This window comes from Chelonoidis abingdonii, chromosome 5 (assembly GCF_003597395.2).
Source record: "Chelonoidis abingdonii isolate Lonesome George chromosome 5, CheloAbing_2.0, whole genome shotgun sequence".
NCBI classification, from domain to species: Eukaryota; Metazoa; Chordata; order Testudines; family Testudinidae; genus Chelonoidis; species Chelonoidis abingdonii.
The window spans coordinates 12,510,704-12,527,790 of record NC_133773.1 but is presented as its reverse complement, the minus strand read 5'-3'; the positions used below and the strand labels follow the sequence as shown (position 1 = coordinate 12,527,790).

General features: G+C 44.1%; 1 protein-coding gene across 1 annotated transcript; it reads right to left on the bottom strand.

Annotated features, from left to right (window-relative positions):
• Positions 1 to 684: 684 nt before the first annotated feature.
• On the bottom strand, positions 685 to 16,180 carry COX18 (cytochrome c oxidase assembly factor COX18). The gene is given in 9 exon segments (XM_032788423.2): positions 685 to 2,112; positions 3,559 to 3,666; positions 5,571 to 5,692; positions 7,436 to 7,599; positions 8,573 to 8,673; positions 15,883 to 15,913; positions 15,915 to 15,983; positions 15,985 to 16,057; positions 16,060 to 16,180. Coding segments are annotated over 9 exon segments (963 nt in total). The 3' UTR covers positions 685 to 1,938.
• Between the last annotated feature and the right edge of the window lie 907 nt (positions 16,181 to 17,087).

The following is a 17,087-nucleotide window of genomic DNA, read 5'->3' as shown; positions in this document are numbered from 1 at the left end:
TGTCCCAATGGTATGACAAACACTGAAAGCAAGATTACAAGCAATATACGGCTTCTTGCTCTGGTTTCAGTAGCTGTGAATTTAGGGTCAAAACGAACATTGAATGTAATAAGTGCCATTCCACTGATTTCAATAGGAGTTGAATCCAGCCTTTGGTCATTTAAAAAGTATTTATAAAATAAGTTCCCCCCTCTAAGCTCTGTTCTTGTGGGGGGCTAATCATGATCTACACTAAAAGACACAAACAAACTGGAAAGATTAGGGCAAACAATGAGGTCTGATACAAACAGGGAGAAGGAATGGGAAGGAAAGGTAACAAGCATGGAATCCAAGAGTGGCCTTTTTAAAATGCATCTGGTTAGAAGAACAAAAATCTCATTTTTGGGAGATGGCTGTGAAATTTCAATGGAAAAGGAGTTTAACTTGTAGGATCCATCAGAACAAAGGGACAATTGCTTGCTGACATATGATTAAAGCAAATCAAGGCAAGAACCCACAAAGGAGGAGGGCGTGATTGCAGACAGCTGTCAGAAAGACTACGTATGGTTATGTATTCTTTCTGTGTGTGCAGTGAGTAGCCCCAACGTCTTCTACATTTGATACTGCGTATTTAGCAAATTATTTGAACTGGCTTCCCATATCCGCACCTTTTTGCATTCAATTAAAATAATCATTTCATTTCAATTTTATGTTGTAGTAAATAACTCTTTTCTTTATGGACAGTGAACTTAAACATTCCACAGTGTGTACATGACATATAAAACAATGTTCTTTTGGTCTCGCAGAGCTGTGTGACATAGTTCTATACAGAAGTGAGACCAGTGCCTATGACTACTGCCGGAATAATACGCTCTTTCACATGATGCCTTTTTAAAAAAAAACAAAACAAAAAAAAAACACAAAGCAGGATAAGTATCATTATCCCCATTTTATACATGGGGAAACTAAAATATGGAGAGATTAAGTGACTTACACAAGGTCAACATGAGAGCCAAGAACAGAACCCTTGTATCCTGAGTCAAAGTTCTGCACCTGTTCCCCTGGATAGTAGCAGTGAACCTTTCGTCATGCTGTGTAAATCCAGATTCCTATCTTGTTTCAGATTAGTTTGCTGACACTGCAAATGAGTGGGAATTTAATCCACCTTTGTTGTTTCACAAAAACACCATCTCAGTTGTCCGTAGAACTTTCCTATGGGCCAATATATTGAAGACATGTGGTCAACTACTGAATCTGAACCTGAACAAGTGTCTGAGAAAGGAGACCTAGTACACCATCACCAACCCCGTGACCCATTCAGTCTTCAAATAAAGCTAAATTGTTGTTCACTAGCCTTTAGTTAAGATCAGACTCAGTGTAAATAGCAGAGCTACATCAGCCAGAATTTTAACATCTATTGTCATCCTGAATTACCAATAAAGGAAAGAAGCTGCTATTAATTGGACACCCAACTTACAAAATCACCACATGAACTAAAAAAATCCCAACAACTTTGCACTGCGCCAACAAGTTAGTACAATTACCCACTCCACTTCTTGTCAGAGACAGCCACTGTTTTATTAGGAAAAATACAGTTCCAACGACAGCCTTTCACATTCTGTTTCAAGCAGACACTCAAGGCTTGGATACACTACTGCTTCAGCTGATGTAACTTACGTTGCTCAGGGGGTGGCTTTTTCTTTCCCGAGTGACGTTAAGTGACATTGACTTAAAGCAGTGTCCACACTGCGCTATGTCGGTGGGAGACACGCTTCCGTCAGCATAGCGTTTCTTCACCAGGTGCGCTACAGCAGTGCAGCCGCATCAGTGCAACTGCGCTGATGCAGCATGGTAGCATAGATTTGCCCCATATTAAATAGGTACATTTCAATACAATATGACTTCTGAATTTCTCAAGTTGCCTGTATAGGGTAGTTCTTTCACTGAATGCAAAATGTATCACTTTTTAAAAGAGTACTTAGTATAAAAGGCAGAGACTATGTCCCTATAAGGAGTGTCTGAGTCAGACTTGGTCCTTGGTATGCGACACAGTCGACGAAAAGTTGGAGAGCGCAGTAGCAGGTTGTGTGAGAGTCCCATGAAGCTGGAGGATAACCAGTACAAAGCCATGGACTGCAAGGAGACAGGAACACAGCATTCAGCATCCCAAAAAGCAATAAAAGCACTGCAATTCCAGTAGCTTTTCACAAACTACAATAATTAATTATTTCTTATTAAGAAAGTCAACTCTCCTACATAAGCACCCTTAAATAAATAGCTACAGTTAAGCAATGCTTCCATTACAAACCCCATTTTTCAGAGTTTTTGAACTCTACTGTAAAAATGTGATCTATGCTAAAAATTGAGTAAACTACAGGACCCAATGTTTTAAATTCATATTTCAAATTTTATCCTGTTTTAGTCTAAAAAGGCTTGATAAGCCCAACATCTGTGTACAAGAATCTCTTAACCACTTCAAACACGCAATTAAACATGCATTTCTTCACGCACAAATCTACTCTCAAAACATTTTCAAGATGTTATTCAGATCTTACAGTAAATAAACCTTTTATGAAATATCTGTCTCTAGCTACATGAACATGGTTTGCCTTTCAATTCACAAGGTAAATCCAAATATAGACCAACTCCAGATATTTTCTAATACTCAACTTTTAAAAAATGACATTAGCAACAATGAGTTTGTGGGCTCTCTTTTTAATACTTGGCAAAAATACTACAGAGCACCTACTTTTTTTAAAAAAAATACATATTGAACATGTACCATAGTATGAACACCACGTAAAAATCTCATTTGTTCCAGTAAAAGTTTGCATAGTAGGGTTTAGATCAACCTACTGTCAATAGGCTAGTTAACAGAATAGTTTTGTTGGATTCTAACAGTGTAATCAGAAAAATACACATTATATACAAAATAATTCAAACAAAATCAAATTTTAAAAAAACCATTCCACTGATGGCTTGATCTTGTTTCTTATTTTCTCTATTAACCTTTTTTCTATAGTGATGCCAGTCTTAATAACTACTTTGTAGTCTCTCTTCCATGCAATCTACACCACTCAGTTCCAGTATTACTTCCAAGTGGCCCAAAAAACTCTAGTCACATCACATTTGTTTGTTTAACATTTGAAGTCAACTGCTTCTATGGATCTCCCAGCCTCTCTTGTCTTATCTATGTCTGTCTTATAGACTGTAAGCTCCTTGGAACAGGTTACTTGTTATTGTGTCTTATATATTATGAAACGTGCAGTGCTTGTAACGATGCACATGACACTTTTGGAAGACCCTATAGGCTGCATCTAATGTAATGTAAGTGCAAATAGCACCTTTCACATATTCAGTACTGAATGGTGACCCTTATAGATTACAAATCCTGCACACACTACTACTTGAGTGAAGTCGCTGCTATTAAAATGGTATGAAGTATAATATCAACTACGATCCGCAATACAGATCATGGACTTGGGATGCACTTAGAGCACCATGAATCAAGTCTGGCCAACACAGGCACGGATTAATGCAGAGTTTCACCTACTACACAAGATTATGTTTTGTACTTACTGAAGGTACAGTTGCAGCAATAGGAACCATCAGTACTGACAGTCCTCGAATGAAGTTGGTAGCATACTTCTGGAACCTGGACAGTTCAAGTTTTCGCAGAGCAAAGATCTGAAGAGGCACAAAAAAAACAACCATCAACCCACACACACCAGAGAAAGACTTTTTTTTAATACAAGGGAAGTTAAACATGCACAGTCAGTGTTAGAACAGGTTTGTTCCACCCAAATATTCTTTTCACATTCTTTTCAATTATTGGGAGGCTCAAATCAAGTAAATTTAAAACATTCATAAATTCCTTCCTTAAATTTGTTTGGTGCCTTACAGTCAATACTCAATCCTTTCCTGGCAGATTTTATATCAAGACTAAGAGTCATCCATCTAAAACATTTTAAGAGAACATTATTTCACAGGAGAATAGCTTTTGCACATTGAATAAGCCTCCAACATCTGATCCTCAAGCACAGTCCTCCGAGAGATGGCTACTGAGAAGAGATGGACCATTATCCCCAACCTACTAAATGAATAATTGAACAGAAGCAGAACGTGTACAGGCAAACCTTGACTTTCATTTCACAAAACTTCCTAAGCCACATTACTTGGAAAAAAATAAAACAGAACAAGAATGAAACCCAGACACATGAAGGCAATGAGGAGGACGGACTCTGACAGATAACAGACAGAGACTAAATAGTAACTATTTCTGCAGAGATTTGCAAAAGAGCAAGACCATGGGGAATCCAGACTCCTCTACATATTTTATTTTTAATATTCATGAACATTCTCATTCTTATTCCAAAAAATTCAGTATATCAACAAGAATTTATAATGAGGCTTGGTTTAACGTGTAAGCCACTTTTCTTTCCTTTCAATTGTTATTTTATTTTCTGTTTGATCTTGCCTCCCCACACAATGAAGGAGCATCTTTGGACTCATCAAGGATGCCGAAAAAGAGACCACAGACTTGTGTGTGTAGTGCCCCAATATCTGTGAACTTTTGTTGTATGTGTTGGACATATTCCTGCTTATGATGTAACAAATGTATAAAAAAAGCTTGAGTTCAAAATTAGTAAAACATTCTTGATTTCACACTTTAACATGTGTCTTCTCAAACACATTTACTATGCAATGTTTACTAACTTTAATTATGAAAGAGAAATCTCTTTACTTTCTACTTTTAAAGTGATGAATGTAATTCTTTTTACAGTACAAAGCGAGTTCTCAAGGTTGGGACAGGATATTTCTCAGGAGTGGAAGTAAACCTTCTTTCCTACTAGATAGGTTTTTTTGGTCATTAATCAAAACAGAACCAGAATGTATAACTATAGACGCTGCATGATACTGGTTCATTTGGAAAATGGGTTCAAATAGTTAAGTGCTGAGATGCCCTGGCTAATTTTGATGACATCTGTAAGAGGTACCAGTCTCTCAATCCCTTTGCTTTCTTAAAATAACAATAAAGCACTTTTTCTCAATTACTATTTTAAACTTAATATTTTAAGTAGTTTGCTTTTATCAAGTTTTCAGCTCATTTAGAATCATACCTACTGTACCCGCGATCATCACTTACAATAACTTAAAAGTGGAACTACATAATCCTAACATGGAAAAGAAAGCCGCCAGTAAATGCAGCCCACAGGAATGTATTATTCACACACCAAAACCTTAACCTTTATAAGCTGCAGTGTTAATAAAATGCAGTAGGCTAATTAAAGTATTTGCATAGGAACCACTCTGGAGTGAAGAGTAAACTTTTCTGAGGTTAAGCTACATAAAAGCAGTTTCTGAAATGCCACATTAGAATTTATCAGCGATTACAATGTGCAGGACCCATATAACTTCAACCTTGAAACAATTATGCAGTTTTTCCCTTCTACACCGGGAATTAAGGTGCATATTTATAATCAGAAGCTGCCATGGTATTTTTACACTTCGTAAGGTAGTCGTGAACCAGTCCTAACTTTATAGAAAGAATTATAATTTTCACAATGGTCCAATATTCACCAGCAACATACCTCCACTATCAGCAAATTGAGTAGCCCAAGTGAGACTGGCAAAATCCATGTAGTATCTGGTACAGTAAGGTCTGTAAACCACAGAGTTCCACCTGTCGACAGCTGTTCCTGAACTGCAAGGACTGTTTAAAATACATATATATATTTAGTATGTCATTCTCCTCAAAGTCAGTCAAAATTATGCATAACTTTGCTTTTAAATTGGACTTTCAAAGTAGACGTTTTTGTTATTCTGTGGAAATTTTTTCTTTTTTTTGCATGTGCGCGCACCAACTGGTAATTTTAACATCCTTCCTTTCCCTGAGAACCAGGGCAAGGAACTGATGTAATATAATATATAAATCCCAAGTAGAAAAGCTCCTTCCCCTGCCAAGTAGCAGCATAAACTCACATTTAAGTCTTACTCACACTTACTATCAAACATACATTTGGATATTTGAAAACTGTACCTAACTAGAGACTGTGAAATCATTATCAGACAAAATCCACCATGTGATATAAAGGAGATATAGAAATCAAAGAATTCCAAATCAAAGAAATCCAAAGGGGATTTGAGAGAATGTTGTATTTATCACTGACTTAAAAAAATGGTTCTCACAAAGCACCAGTTGGAAATTCACTTTGCAAACACGATTAGTTTCTCTTTATTTATATAATAATGTCTTTTTAAAAAAAAGCTTTTAATCCAAAAGATTAAAAGTGAAGGCAGTCTGCCATCTAACAAGAAAAGGAAATTATTAGTGAGAACTGCAGGCTGACAGGATTTGGCACAAACAGATGATGAAAAATAACTTGTTCTGAATCTTCTGTCCCTAACTGCAAAAATTTTATAACAAACGATTTTCCTAATAGTAGCTAAACTTTATTGGGCTAAATGACAAGTTCTTTAGCCGAGTAATATTTAGCAATTAAAACAATGTTATGTGCCAGAGAAACAGGAGCATTACAATTATTTTTAAAATCTTCCCATTGAAGTTGAAAAGTCTGTCTCATATGGGGGATGCCATTAAAGACACAATATTCATCAGTGCAGGAACCCACAGTGACCAAAGTACTTTGTTAGACTTGGAATACAAGATATCATGGCATTTTAATCAACACAAAAGCATCATATGTTGGGTTAATCCTGCATATTATAATCTACTCTTTAAACGGTCAAAACACCAATACTGCGGATCGGATAAAATAAAGTACCATCTTTATGAACGCATTTTATTTTATCTAATGTTAAGGGTTTATAATGAGAGAAAATCCCAGTTTAATTTTAAGCATACTGTTGCATTAGTATCTTTACATACTAAGCATGATTTCGATTACTTTGGCTTGCAAAGCACACAAAATAATTTAGTGCCCCAGGAGCATACTCAAAACATTTTAGATTGTTCCTAGAGCTCAAATTCCAGCACTGCTGTTAACTGATCATCCCATGCATCCCACTTTGCTCTTTCAGTTCAGAGCTGCACTATAGTACAGTGTAGAAACACCCTTACAAGCACTGCTGGGAAATGAACTCTCTGAATGAACAAAGAGGTTATTTTGTGGCTATGGATGCACTGAGTTCCTGATCTACCAGAACAATTTGGGGTGCAAAAAGTACAGGTATAGGCCAGAGATAGGCTTCTGGATTACATGGACCAGTGGCGTAGCATCTATGACATGCCTAATCAAAAGTCTTACAAATACAGTATTATTCATATTAGTCACTTAGCTATGTTTGGGTTATTTTTTCAACAATCTTACATCTCAAACTCAACAACTCAAATTCTTAAATATAAAACCAAACTATGTTTGTAAAAACTGCAACTGGAGAAGTGTATTTATCAAAACAGATGTATATTTTCAGTACAACTGTTCGGAATGATCACCTTCTGAGTCTGCTGCCCCTACACTGCAGTTACGCAAAGCTATGGAAACAAACACCCACACTGGAATCTGTATCCACATCAACAGACTAGCCTTGAAGGGATGGCAGTTGTCTCGAACATACAACTCTGAAATAATCCTTCCCAGATTCTTCCTGAAATGGAACCTGATTGGAAAACAAAACAAAACTCCTTGTAATATAACTTTTCAAATTCTGAAATAATAAACCAGAGGTTGCATATCACATTGAATTCATTTCAAATATTACACTGGAGTACCACGTGAATGAAGTCAAACTAGGGAACTCGCCCTTTATGGCCTGAGAGAGCCTTCCATTTGTTGTCTGCCAATCACCTCCAATCTCACCCTTCAAACTCTTTTCTTTTCTGCGGGCTTCTAATGATAACCTCTTCACCATCTCTGTTTCCTAGCAATACTGTTCGATGTCTTATTCTGTGTGTTGTATTTATCTGATTTAAGACTACAAGCTCCTTAGTGTACAGACCTCAGGCCAGATCCTGAGACTGCACTCTGTCCCATTTACATCACTCTGGCACTGCAAAGGAGATGGAGCTACCATACCAAGACAGCTGGGGATTCCTCTTGCATGAGAAAAATCACTGGATGTAGTAAAGCTGACACAGCCAGGTCCTGCCATCCCCTCCTAACAAAGATTTAGAAACCATAGCTATGGGTCAAATCTTGGTCCTACTGAAGTCAACAACTAAACCCAGACTGACTTCAGTGGAAACAGGAGTTGGCCTTATAAGACTCATAGACTTTAAGGTCAGAAGGGACCAATACGATCATCTAGTCTGACCTCCTGCACAAAGCAGGCCACAGAATCCTACCCATCCCCTTCTATAACAAACTCCTACCCTATGTCTGAGTTACTGAAGTCTTCAAATTGTGGTTTGAAGACCTCAAGCTGCACAGATTTAGTGCTTCAAATGAGCATATTCCCTAAATGTCTATGTAAATAACACAGAAAAGTTTTATATAAAAATAAGTCAGAATCCATTATTTTAGTGTCAGATTTGTAGAGCCTTTTTATAAATACATATTGCCATCATCTTTATATATGCCTCTTATTTTCAGCCCAAGTGGATTTGTAAGATACTGTACAATTGTTATCTTACCTAGCAACTTTTTCAGACCAACCCAGTTGCTTCCCACGAATTGAAACTTCATAGCGAAGATGCTTAGCTAGGTTTTCTATTTCGGGTTGCAAATTTTCCAGCTAGCTAAAGAAAAGGAAGAAATGATTATACAGTAAAATTAAAGAGTTCTATCTGCAATGAGTCGCTCTACCCCATATCATCTTGTATGTGTACTGTAAAGTGAAATGCATGCATTTGTGGGGGCTTGCTGCCTTAAATATGTTGGGCTTTTGAGGAACTTGAGTGAGAATGCCTAAGTATTTCTGACAAAAACAACAAATAAAACATCAATTTTACCAGGTGATAAAAAACATAAGTACAAGTGTTGGTTGCATACTATAATTCATTATCGGTTTTTAGTTTATAAAGGGTCTGTACACAATTGTTATACAAAAAAACATGGTGGAACTCCCTCATCCATGTTTTGAACAGCCTTAAAAGGTATGATTCTGCAGCCACTGAAGTCTATAGCAAAAATCTCATTTAATTCAATAGGATCAGGCCCGGGATGTAGCACTGAAAATGGAGTTTTATATTTTTGCAGTCAGTGTGGCAAGATACAAGTATGAAGTAGTACTGGTAAGAGAATTTGTAATATTTGTGTCTAAACATGAAATTAATATATTTGTTCTCTATGGACTTCTGACTGTGAACAAGGCAAAACACACAAATGCTACAGAGAACTTTATAGGATACAAGGACAATATCACAGGCGGCGTGATTCATCTCTACTACTCAATAGCTTTTAAAAAGTAAAAAAGATGGCCACAACATACCATACTTATTTAGACATGGAGAACCATGTGACAACTAGCTAGCGAAGTCAAAATAGATTGCATGGCTTACTACCATTCAGATGTATTACTAGACATCTCTTTTACAAAACCACACTAGAGGATTACTTCCTCTGAAATTGTGGTTGGTATAAAATGGTCTTTGCCACACCTGCATTATAACTGGTTCAGTGTGTAGACACACATGTAGTGCCAATAACTAACACCACCAGTTTAAAGTTACTTTAATTGTCCAAAAAACAAGGGAAAAAAGAGTTATGCCTGAACTGATTCTGTATGGTGAAATCAAAACTACAATTTTCTGTCCATTTTCTCAAGCCTCACTTTTCCCTTGCAGTAGCAAAATGGAAACAGGAAAAAGATTTCCTAGGCTGGATTTTCTGTCACACTTCTGCTCTTACTATTTTGGACTCTCCTGAGAAAGGCACATTAATTGCTGAGTTTTAGTAATACTCCACCCTTATCCAGTGCTTTGAAAGTGTAAATTCCCAACTATGGCCTTGGCTACACTGGCGCTTTATAGCGCTGCAACTTTCTTGCTCGGGGTATGAAAAAACACCCCCCTGAGCGCAGCAAGTTACAGCACTGTAAAGCGCCAGCGTAAACAGTGCCCCAGCGCTGGGAGCATGGCTAATCCCCACGGGGAGGAGGGGTACCTGCAGCGCTGGGAGGGCTCTCTCCCAGCGCTGGCACCGTGACCACACTCGCACTTCAAAGTGCTCCCGCGGCAGCGCTTTGGAGTTTTGAGTGTAGTCAAGCCCTAAATAAGGAGTGTTGGGGCCACAAAGGATGTGCTATTGATATTCACTGCTGAGTAAATAACAAACAAACAAATCTACCTACCTACCTACCCAAATATCAGTGTACCATAAAGGACTGTGTTAGGCTGAGTCTGTTAATTCTGCAACATTACAATTAATAGCTACAGAAAATTTTACTGCATTCTTTGCCAGCGATTACACTTATTTATTTCAATTTCGCATTAGCTGAACCATTATTGGATGTAACCTTCCAGCAGTTGTTTTTGGCACTACTTTTTGCATTCTAAGTGCACTGTTACAAAGCAATTGCCTCTTATATTAAATTGAAACTAATAAAATACTTGGCATTTTCACAGTGCTTTTTTTATCCTGAGATCCTGAAATACTTTTCCCTCTTTTGTAAAATATCCTCTCATCTTGTAGACAGGAACAGGAACACAAAGAATAAAAGCAAGATTGATTAAATAGCGCCTCTTTACTCAAATAAAACATGGCTGTAGTAATTCTAGTGTTGCAAAGGATTCTGCAATTTTTTAGCAGTGAAGCATTTTACCACAAACACTACAGCTGACATACTGTCTACTCTCTTTAGTGCAATACCCAAAGGTATATTATCTTGTGATTCAAAAGTTTTCACCTGCAACACTTTTGCTGTGATTCTGTTAGGTTTCACAGTCTACAAAATATTTTAACAAGCCAGCACCTGGTTGGTTTGCAGGCCTAAGGGGAACATCAGTGGTGCTGAAAAAGTTGTGTAAATGATTCCCATTTTCCTAATAGCTTACCAAAAACATAGCCAACAGTGCAGATACTTAACTAGGTTTTCATTTTTACACAATAAGAAAATTAAACATAACGAGTTGTGATTCTTCATATAGTAATTATGTGTAGTACATAGTTTAAGCCTTTTATAATTGTACATTTTATTTTTACATGTACACAGCATTTCATGCTATAACATATTACATAAACATAATAAATGCTGTAGAATAAAATGGATTAGACTGTATTATGTGTGGAATAATTCATGAGGCAGCATATCTAGTATTTAGAAGCTGCTGAACTCATCTACAAAAGGGCATCCACCAAGGCAGCTGAGCTAGTGGTAGCACTGGTGGCAATATTTTGTTAAAATTAATGTAGCCACAACCACAGAGAGCACCATATGTGTTAACACTGTCCAAGCCAGGGGTAGGCAACCTATGGCACGCATGCCGAAGGCGGCACACGAGTTGATTTTCAGCGGCACTCACACTGCCCGGGTCCTGGCCACCGCTCTGGGGGACTTTGCATTTTAATTTAATTTTAAATGAAGCTTCTTAAGCATTTTAAAAAGCTTATTTACTTTACATACAACAATAGTTTAGTTATATATTATAGACTTATAGAAAGAGACCTTCTAAAAATGTTACAATGTATTACTGGCACGTAAAACCTTACAGTGAATAAATGAAGACTCGGCACACCACTTGGGAAAGGTTGCCAACCCGTGATCTAAGCTATGTCAATCTTACCTCTGAATATTGTTCTTGAGAGGGGACGGAGATCACATTAGATTACAATGCTACATCACTACTTTAGTTACTCTCCCAACAAATAAAGTAACACTGCAGCATGGTGGGGTACATGACAGCTGACTGGCTGGTCTACAAGAGTTGCACAGCTCTAGAAGGACAGAGTACTGCCAGGCATGAATCCAGGAGCTCTCAGCTAGTTTCCTTGGCTACATAGGTTGCCAAGCCTCTTACTCGCAGAGGTGGTGGAGAGGACACTGCACAATCCTATCCCATTTTCTTGCTAGGTACTCCAGTAATACACGGACCAAGGAGGAGGAAGAAACATTGTTCTCCTTAACCTCTGAAAACAGGACAAGAAGCAATGGGCTTAAATTGCAGCAAGGGCGGTTTAGGCTGGACACTAGGGGCTTGGCTACACTTGCAAGTTGCAGCGCTGGTGAGGGGGTTACAGTGCTGCAACTTACTCAGTGTCCACACTTACAAAGCTCAGCCAGCGCTGCAGCGCTGGCTGTACTCCTGGTCTGCTATGGGTGTAGCGAATCCAGCGCTGGTGAGCAGCACTGCTCATCAGGTGTGGACATCACCAACGCTGGTATTGCCTCCAGGGTATTAAGAGGTATCCCAGAATTCCTGTCTAACACAACAAACCGAAGGTACTCCCGGCGGAGCTACCAAACACAGCTGCTCTTTGCTACAGCGAGTGAGCTGAGCCGAGGCTTTGGAATGTTCACGAGCTGTTGCTGAGGAGACAAACAGCACGGCGGGGGAAAGGAAGTCCGTTGAGAAGCTGTTATCTGGTCTGAAGCCTTTTACATTTAAGAGTGATTGAGAGAGGGTGAGGAAATGGCAGATTTGCAAGGCAGGGATCACAGTGTCTGCTCAAAAATCTGCTCCTCTCCGTCTCCCCACGCTCCCTGTCACACTCCACCCCTACCTCCTCTTTTGAAAAGCACCTTGCAGCCACTTGAAACGCTGGGATAGCTGCCCACTTGAACGCTGGATGCACCACGTCCCAACACGCTGCAAATGCGCAGATGTGGCCACACGCAGCGCTGTAGCTGTCAGTGGTGGCCACAGCTGCAGCGCTGTTCCTACACAGCTGTACGACCACAGCTGTTAACGCCCAGCGGCTCCACAATTTCCAAGTGTACCCATACCCTATGAAAACACTTCCTGTCAGAGTGGTTAAGCAATGGAATAAGCTGCCTAGGGGCAGTGGGATTTCCACCACTGGAGGGTTTCTCAGGCTTTGTCTACACTTACAGTTTGCAGCGCTGGCATTACAGCTGTGTCGTACAGCTGTGTACGGCCAGCGCTGCAGTGTGTCCACACTGACAGCGACCAGCGCTGCAGTGTCGTGTCCAACTTGCACCAGTTGCAGCGCTGTTGTGAGTGGTGCATTGTGGGCAGCTATCCCACAGAGCATCTCGTCCATTTTGTCGCTGTGGGTTGTGGAAGGGGACGGAAGGTGCATGGTCATTCCGCTTCCTGTTCCAACGACCCGTGCTGCCGGGAATTCGGACCTCACGCCTAGAGGCCCGAACCTTAGGCACATTTTAATTTTTTTTTTTTTTAACTTACCGCGTCCCCGAGCTGCGTCTGCTCAGTGGTCCGCTCCTTGAGTGAAGCGCGGCGGCGCGCCCGCCTGGCATGGCCCCCTGCCGTCTCTCCAGCCTAGAGCTCCAGCAGGTGACTGCTGGCGTCAGGGCTGCAGGCTTGCGGCACTCCGGCTGGGGCTCCAGCCATGCAGAGTGGGCGGCGGGGCTTGTCGCGCTCCGGCGGCAGGAGGGAGTCGCGGAGCTTGCCCCGCGTCTCTGACCGGGGCCCCAGCCGGGAGAGCGGGAGTCGCGGAGCTTGCCGCGGCTCCGGCCGAGCGCAGTGAGCTCCAGCTAGAGCGCGGCAGCCCCCACTCCGTCGGAGCTCCGGCCGGGAGCGCGGCAAGCCCCCACCCCGTCTGGAGCTCCGGGCCCTTTAAATAGCCCCCTCGACTCTGGGCAGTGAGGGGTATTTAAAGTCCCAGGGCTCCAGCTGCCCTCTGCCACCTCGTCCTTCCAAAATAGCCGCGGAGCCCCGCCTCCTCTTGCATTCCCACGCGCTCCCGCGGCTATTTAAAAGGTCCCGAGTAGAAGGGGTTTGGGGCTACTTAAGGCTGGGTTCCAGCTGCCTCTGCTGCACCCCATGACCTGCCCACACCGTCCGGCCCCCCTGCCGCAGCCATTCTGCACCCCGTGCCCATAGCCACCTCTGCCAAACACCCGTCCTGTCTCCAGCCAACCCGTCACACACCCCTGCAGCCCTGGCCCAAAGCCAGCCACCAGCTCCCGACACACTGCTGCCCGCACCAGCTCTGCACACTCTGCCCAGCCCGCACCCCCCTGCCGTTTCCAGTCAACCCTGCTGCACCCCACTGCCTGAAGCCAGCCCGCCCACAACCCTTGTCTCCAACAAGCCCCACATCCCTGCCCTGCCTGCAGCCAGACCCAACTTCCATCAGCCCCTGCCCTGCCTTCAGCCACGCCCCATGTCCACTGCTGCCACTGCAGTTTCCAGGGCATTAACCCTGCAGGGAGCAGCTGGAACCAACACAGTGTCACACCCCCAGGGATGGCGGGACCCACACATGTGAAACAGCAGTCATAATAACCAATCACCAGCATATATGATGCAATGTATATAATTTTATTCATTCATAGAGTTATGGAAAGTAAAATAATACATGAAAGAAATGGAGGCTTTTTTTTCCACTTTTTTAAAGTCATCCTGCCGATCTGTGCTTCTCTGTGGTAGTGCAATTTCCTTTCTCTTGCAGCCTTCTCCTTTATCTGGCAGCCTGTTCTTTTTCATGGTTTCCTATCCCTCCAGTTTTGCAACTTTTTATTTCTGTGGAATACAGATTCATACTGCTTCACCATCTCTTCCTTAGTCTTCCTTGGTTTTTTCTTAAGCTTTGCAGTCTTTCAGAAGTCGCACTGATGGAGCAGTATTCAAGGTCACATTAAAATATAACAACGAGAGATAAACTGTTAATACAGAGCCCCGCATTGGTTTTAAAGAGTTTTGTAGCACTATTTACACATTCTGAGCATAGCACAGAAGGCCGCAGCTGCAGATAGAGATGGCGAGTTTCCCCACACGCGCACGTACAGCCACAGTGGAAGGGGGGGCTGCCACTGGCTCACCTGGGAAGGGGGTGGGGGGGGGTTGCTTCACTGTGGAGCCATGTGGGTTTCTGTGACTTGTGGAAAGCAAAGAGCAGCTACAGGGAAATAACACTGAACCCTACACCCACATCTGCCATAGCAGCTACTCTCAGAGCCATCTTGCACACGCAGCTCACCTGGGAAGGGGTGGGGTGGGGGTTGCTTCACTCTGGAAGCCATGGGTTTCTGTGGCTTGTGGAAAGCAAAGAGCAAGCTAAGGGAAATCAATGGCTATTCCACATCTAGGCATGCTGCAGGCAGCCATAGCCCCCTGCTCCCAAAACATTTGCATCCTTAGAATAAAGCTCTACCTTGGAACAGGCTCCTTCTGCTGTTCCTCACTACCATAGTCCCAGCAGCTGCGACTGGCTAGCTTCTTCCTGGCTGGAAAATAGCTCCTGCCTGCATGACTCCTGGGAGTCTCCAAACACTTCAGTTGCCTCCCTCTCAGGTTCTCTACAACCTCCCCCTCTCCAGGCTCTGAGCCCAGCGGCAGTGGAGATGCGAAGCGATGACCAGAGAGGCGAAAAAGGAAATGCTGGGATAAGTCCTATTACCCGGGAGCCAATAAAAACACTGGTGGAGTGTCCACACCTGATGACCAGCGCTGCATCACACGCTGGTCTCGCTACACGAAAGCGGACCCAGGTGTACAGCCAGCGCTGCAAACAGGGAGTTGTCTCGCTGGGCTTTTTGAAGTCTTTTGTGTAGACACCTGCTAAGTTGCAGCGCTGTAACCCCCTCGCCAAGCGCTGCAACTTGCAAGTGTAGCCAAGCCCTCAGAGCAGGTTGAGAAAACACGTGCCTGGGATGGTCAGAGACATTAGCGGGTCTGGGGCAGGGGTTCCGTGAGGTTGACTCGTGCCCAGCAGTTGCAGCCACAGGGCTGGCACGAGTGGAGACGGTGCAGGTGAGGGGGCGGCTCGTGGCAGGTCACCCCGCCTCGCCCCGCGTCCCAAGGCGCCCCGCACGGGACAGGGGAAATGGGACCGGGACCCCCGCGCATCTCGGACCCACCTTGGCCAGGACGTGGCCCTGTGCGCGCGCGCAGGGTGAGGCCGGTGCGCAGGGCGGCGCCGGCACACACGATGCTGAGCCACCAGGGCAGGCCGGTGCCCCCGCAACGCCACCAGCCCGCTCTTCCGCCCAGTGCACGGGGGCCACTCGGCCAGCGCCTCGTACACACCGCCCCGCTCGCGCTGGGTAGGGAGGCGGCGGCGGCGGCCCCAGCGCGTTGGGCCCCAGCCGGGCGCAGCAGGAGCCGCTCGCGGAGGGGCCGCTGCAGTTCCTGCCCCACCCGCCGCCAACGCCACATCCCGGCAACGGCCACGCGCGCGGCCAGAGTCCACGCGCCGGTAGCTTCGGGGAGGGGCGGGGCGACCCAACGCGCCCTCCTCCTCCAGCGCGTGCGCCCCGAACTCTCCGCCTCCCAACCCGGAAGGAACGCGGCAGTAGCTTCCGGCCAGCCAACCACCGAGAGACCTAGAGCGCCCGCGCGCGCGGCTGCGGGAGGTGGGGAGAGGCGCCATGTCGGGTTAGGGCCGGTCTTGCGCTGACCAGACCCCGACTCCCCCCGCCCCACGTTGGAGAGCGTGAGGAGAACGGGAGGGGGCGGGGCTTTGACGCCATTTCGGGTGTGGATGATGCTGGTGCGGGGGTCCAGTGGCAGGTGTGAGAACCAGGGTCGCGGTGGCCGAGCCGGAGGTCTCCCCATTACTGGTCTCTGCTCTCGCCGTTTCCCGGAGCACCTTCCCCCGTCGCGGAAATGTGCCCAGCCTGCCCCGAGGCCAAGTGTGACAAGGCACCGGTCCTCCCGGAGCTGAGGTCTGCCGCCCTTCCCTGGGGCCTGTTGCGTGTGTAGGAGTCAGACACCGGGCGGCTGGGGGGAGTCCCAACATCTTCATCGTGCAGCAGTGAGAGCGGGAGGGGAGGGTAGGATAGGGGTGTATGAGGAGATTGAAAACCGCAGTTGTGCCTGTGCCTGCCGGGCCAGTCTGCCTTTTGCTCCAGGTCCCCTGTGATGTGGATCGCTCCAAGGGAAAGGCGGGACTGTTCTGCTCGCCTTGGTCTTTCCCTTGTTCCCTCCTCGTCCCCGTTGGTTGGTTAAGTACCCAGCTGTACTCTTGACCCAGGATATGGTTTCCCCTCCTAGGGTCCAGGCTGGAACCTTTGCAGAGTTAAATTGACTGCGCTCAGCTCTAGATTTATGCTGTGAGCCTTCC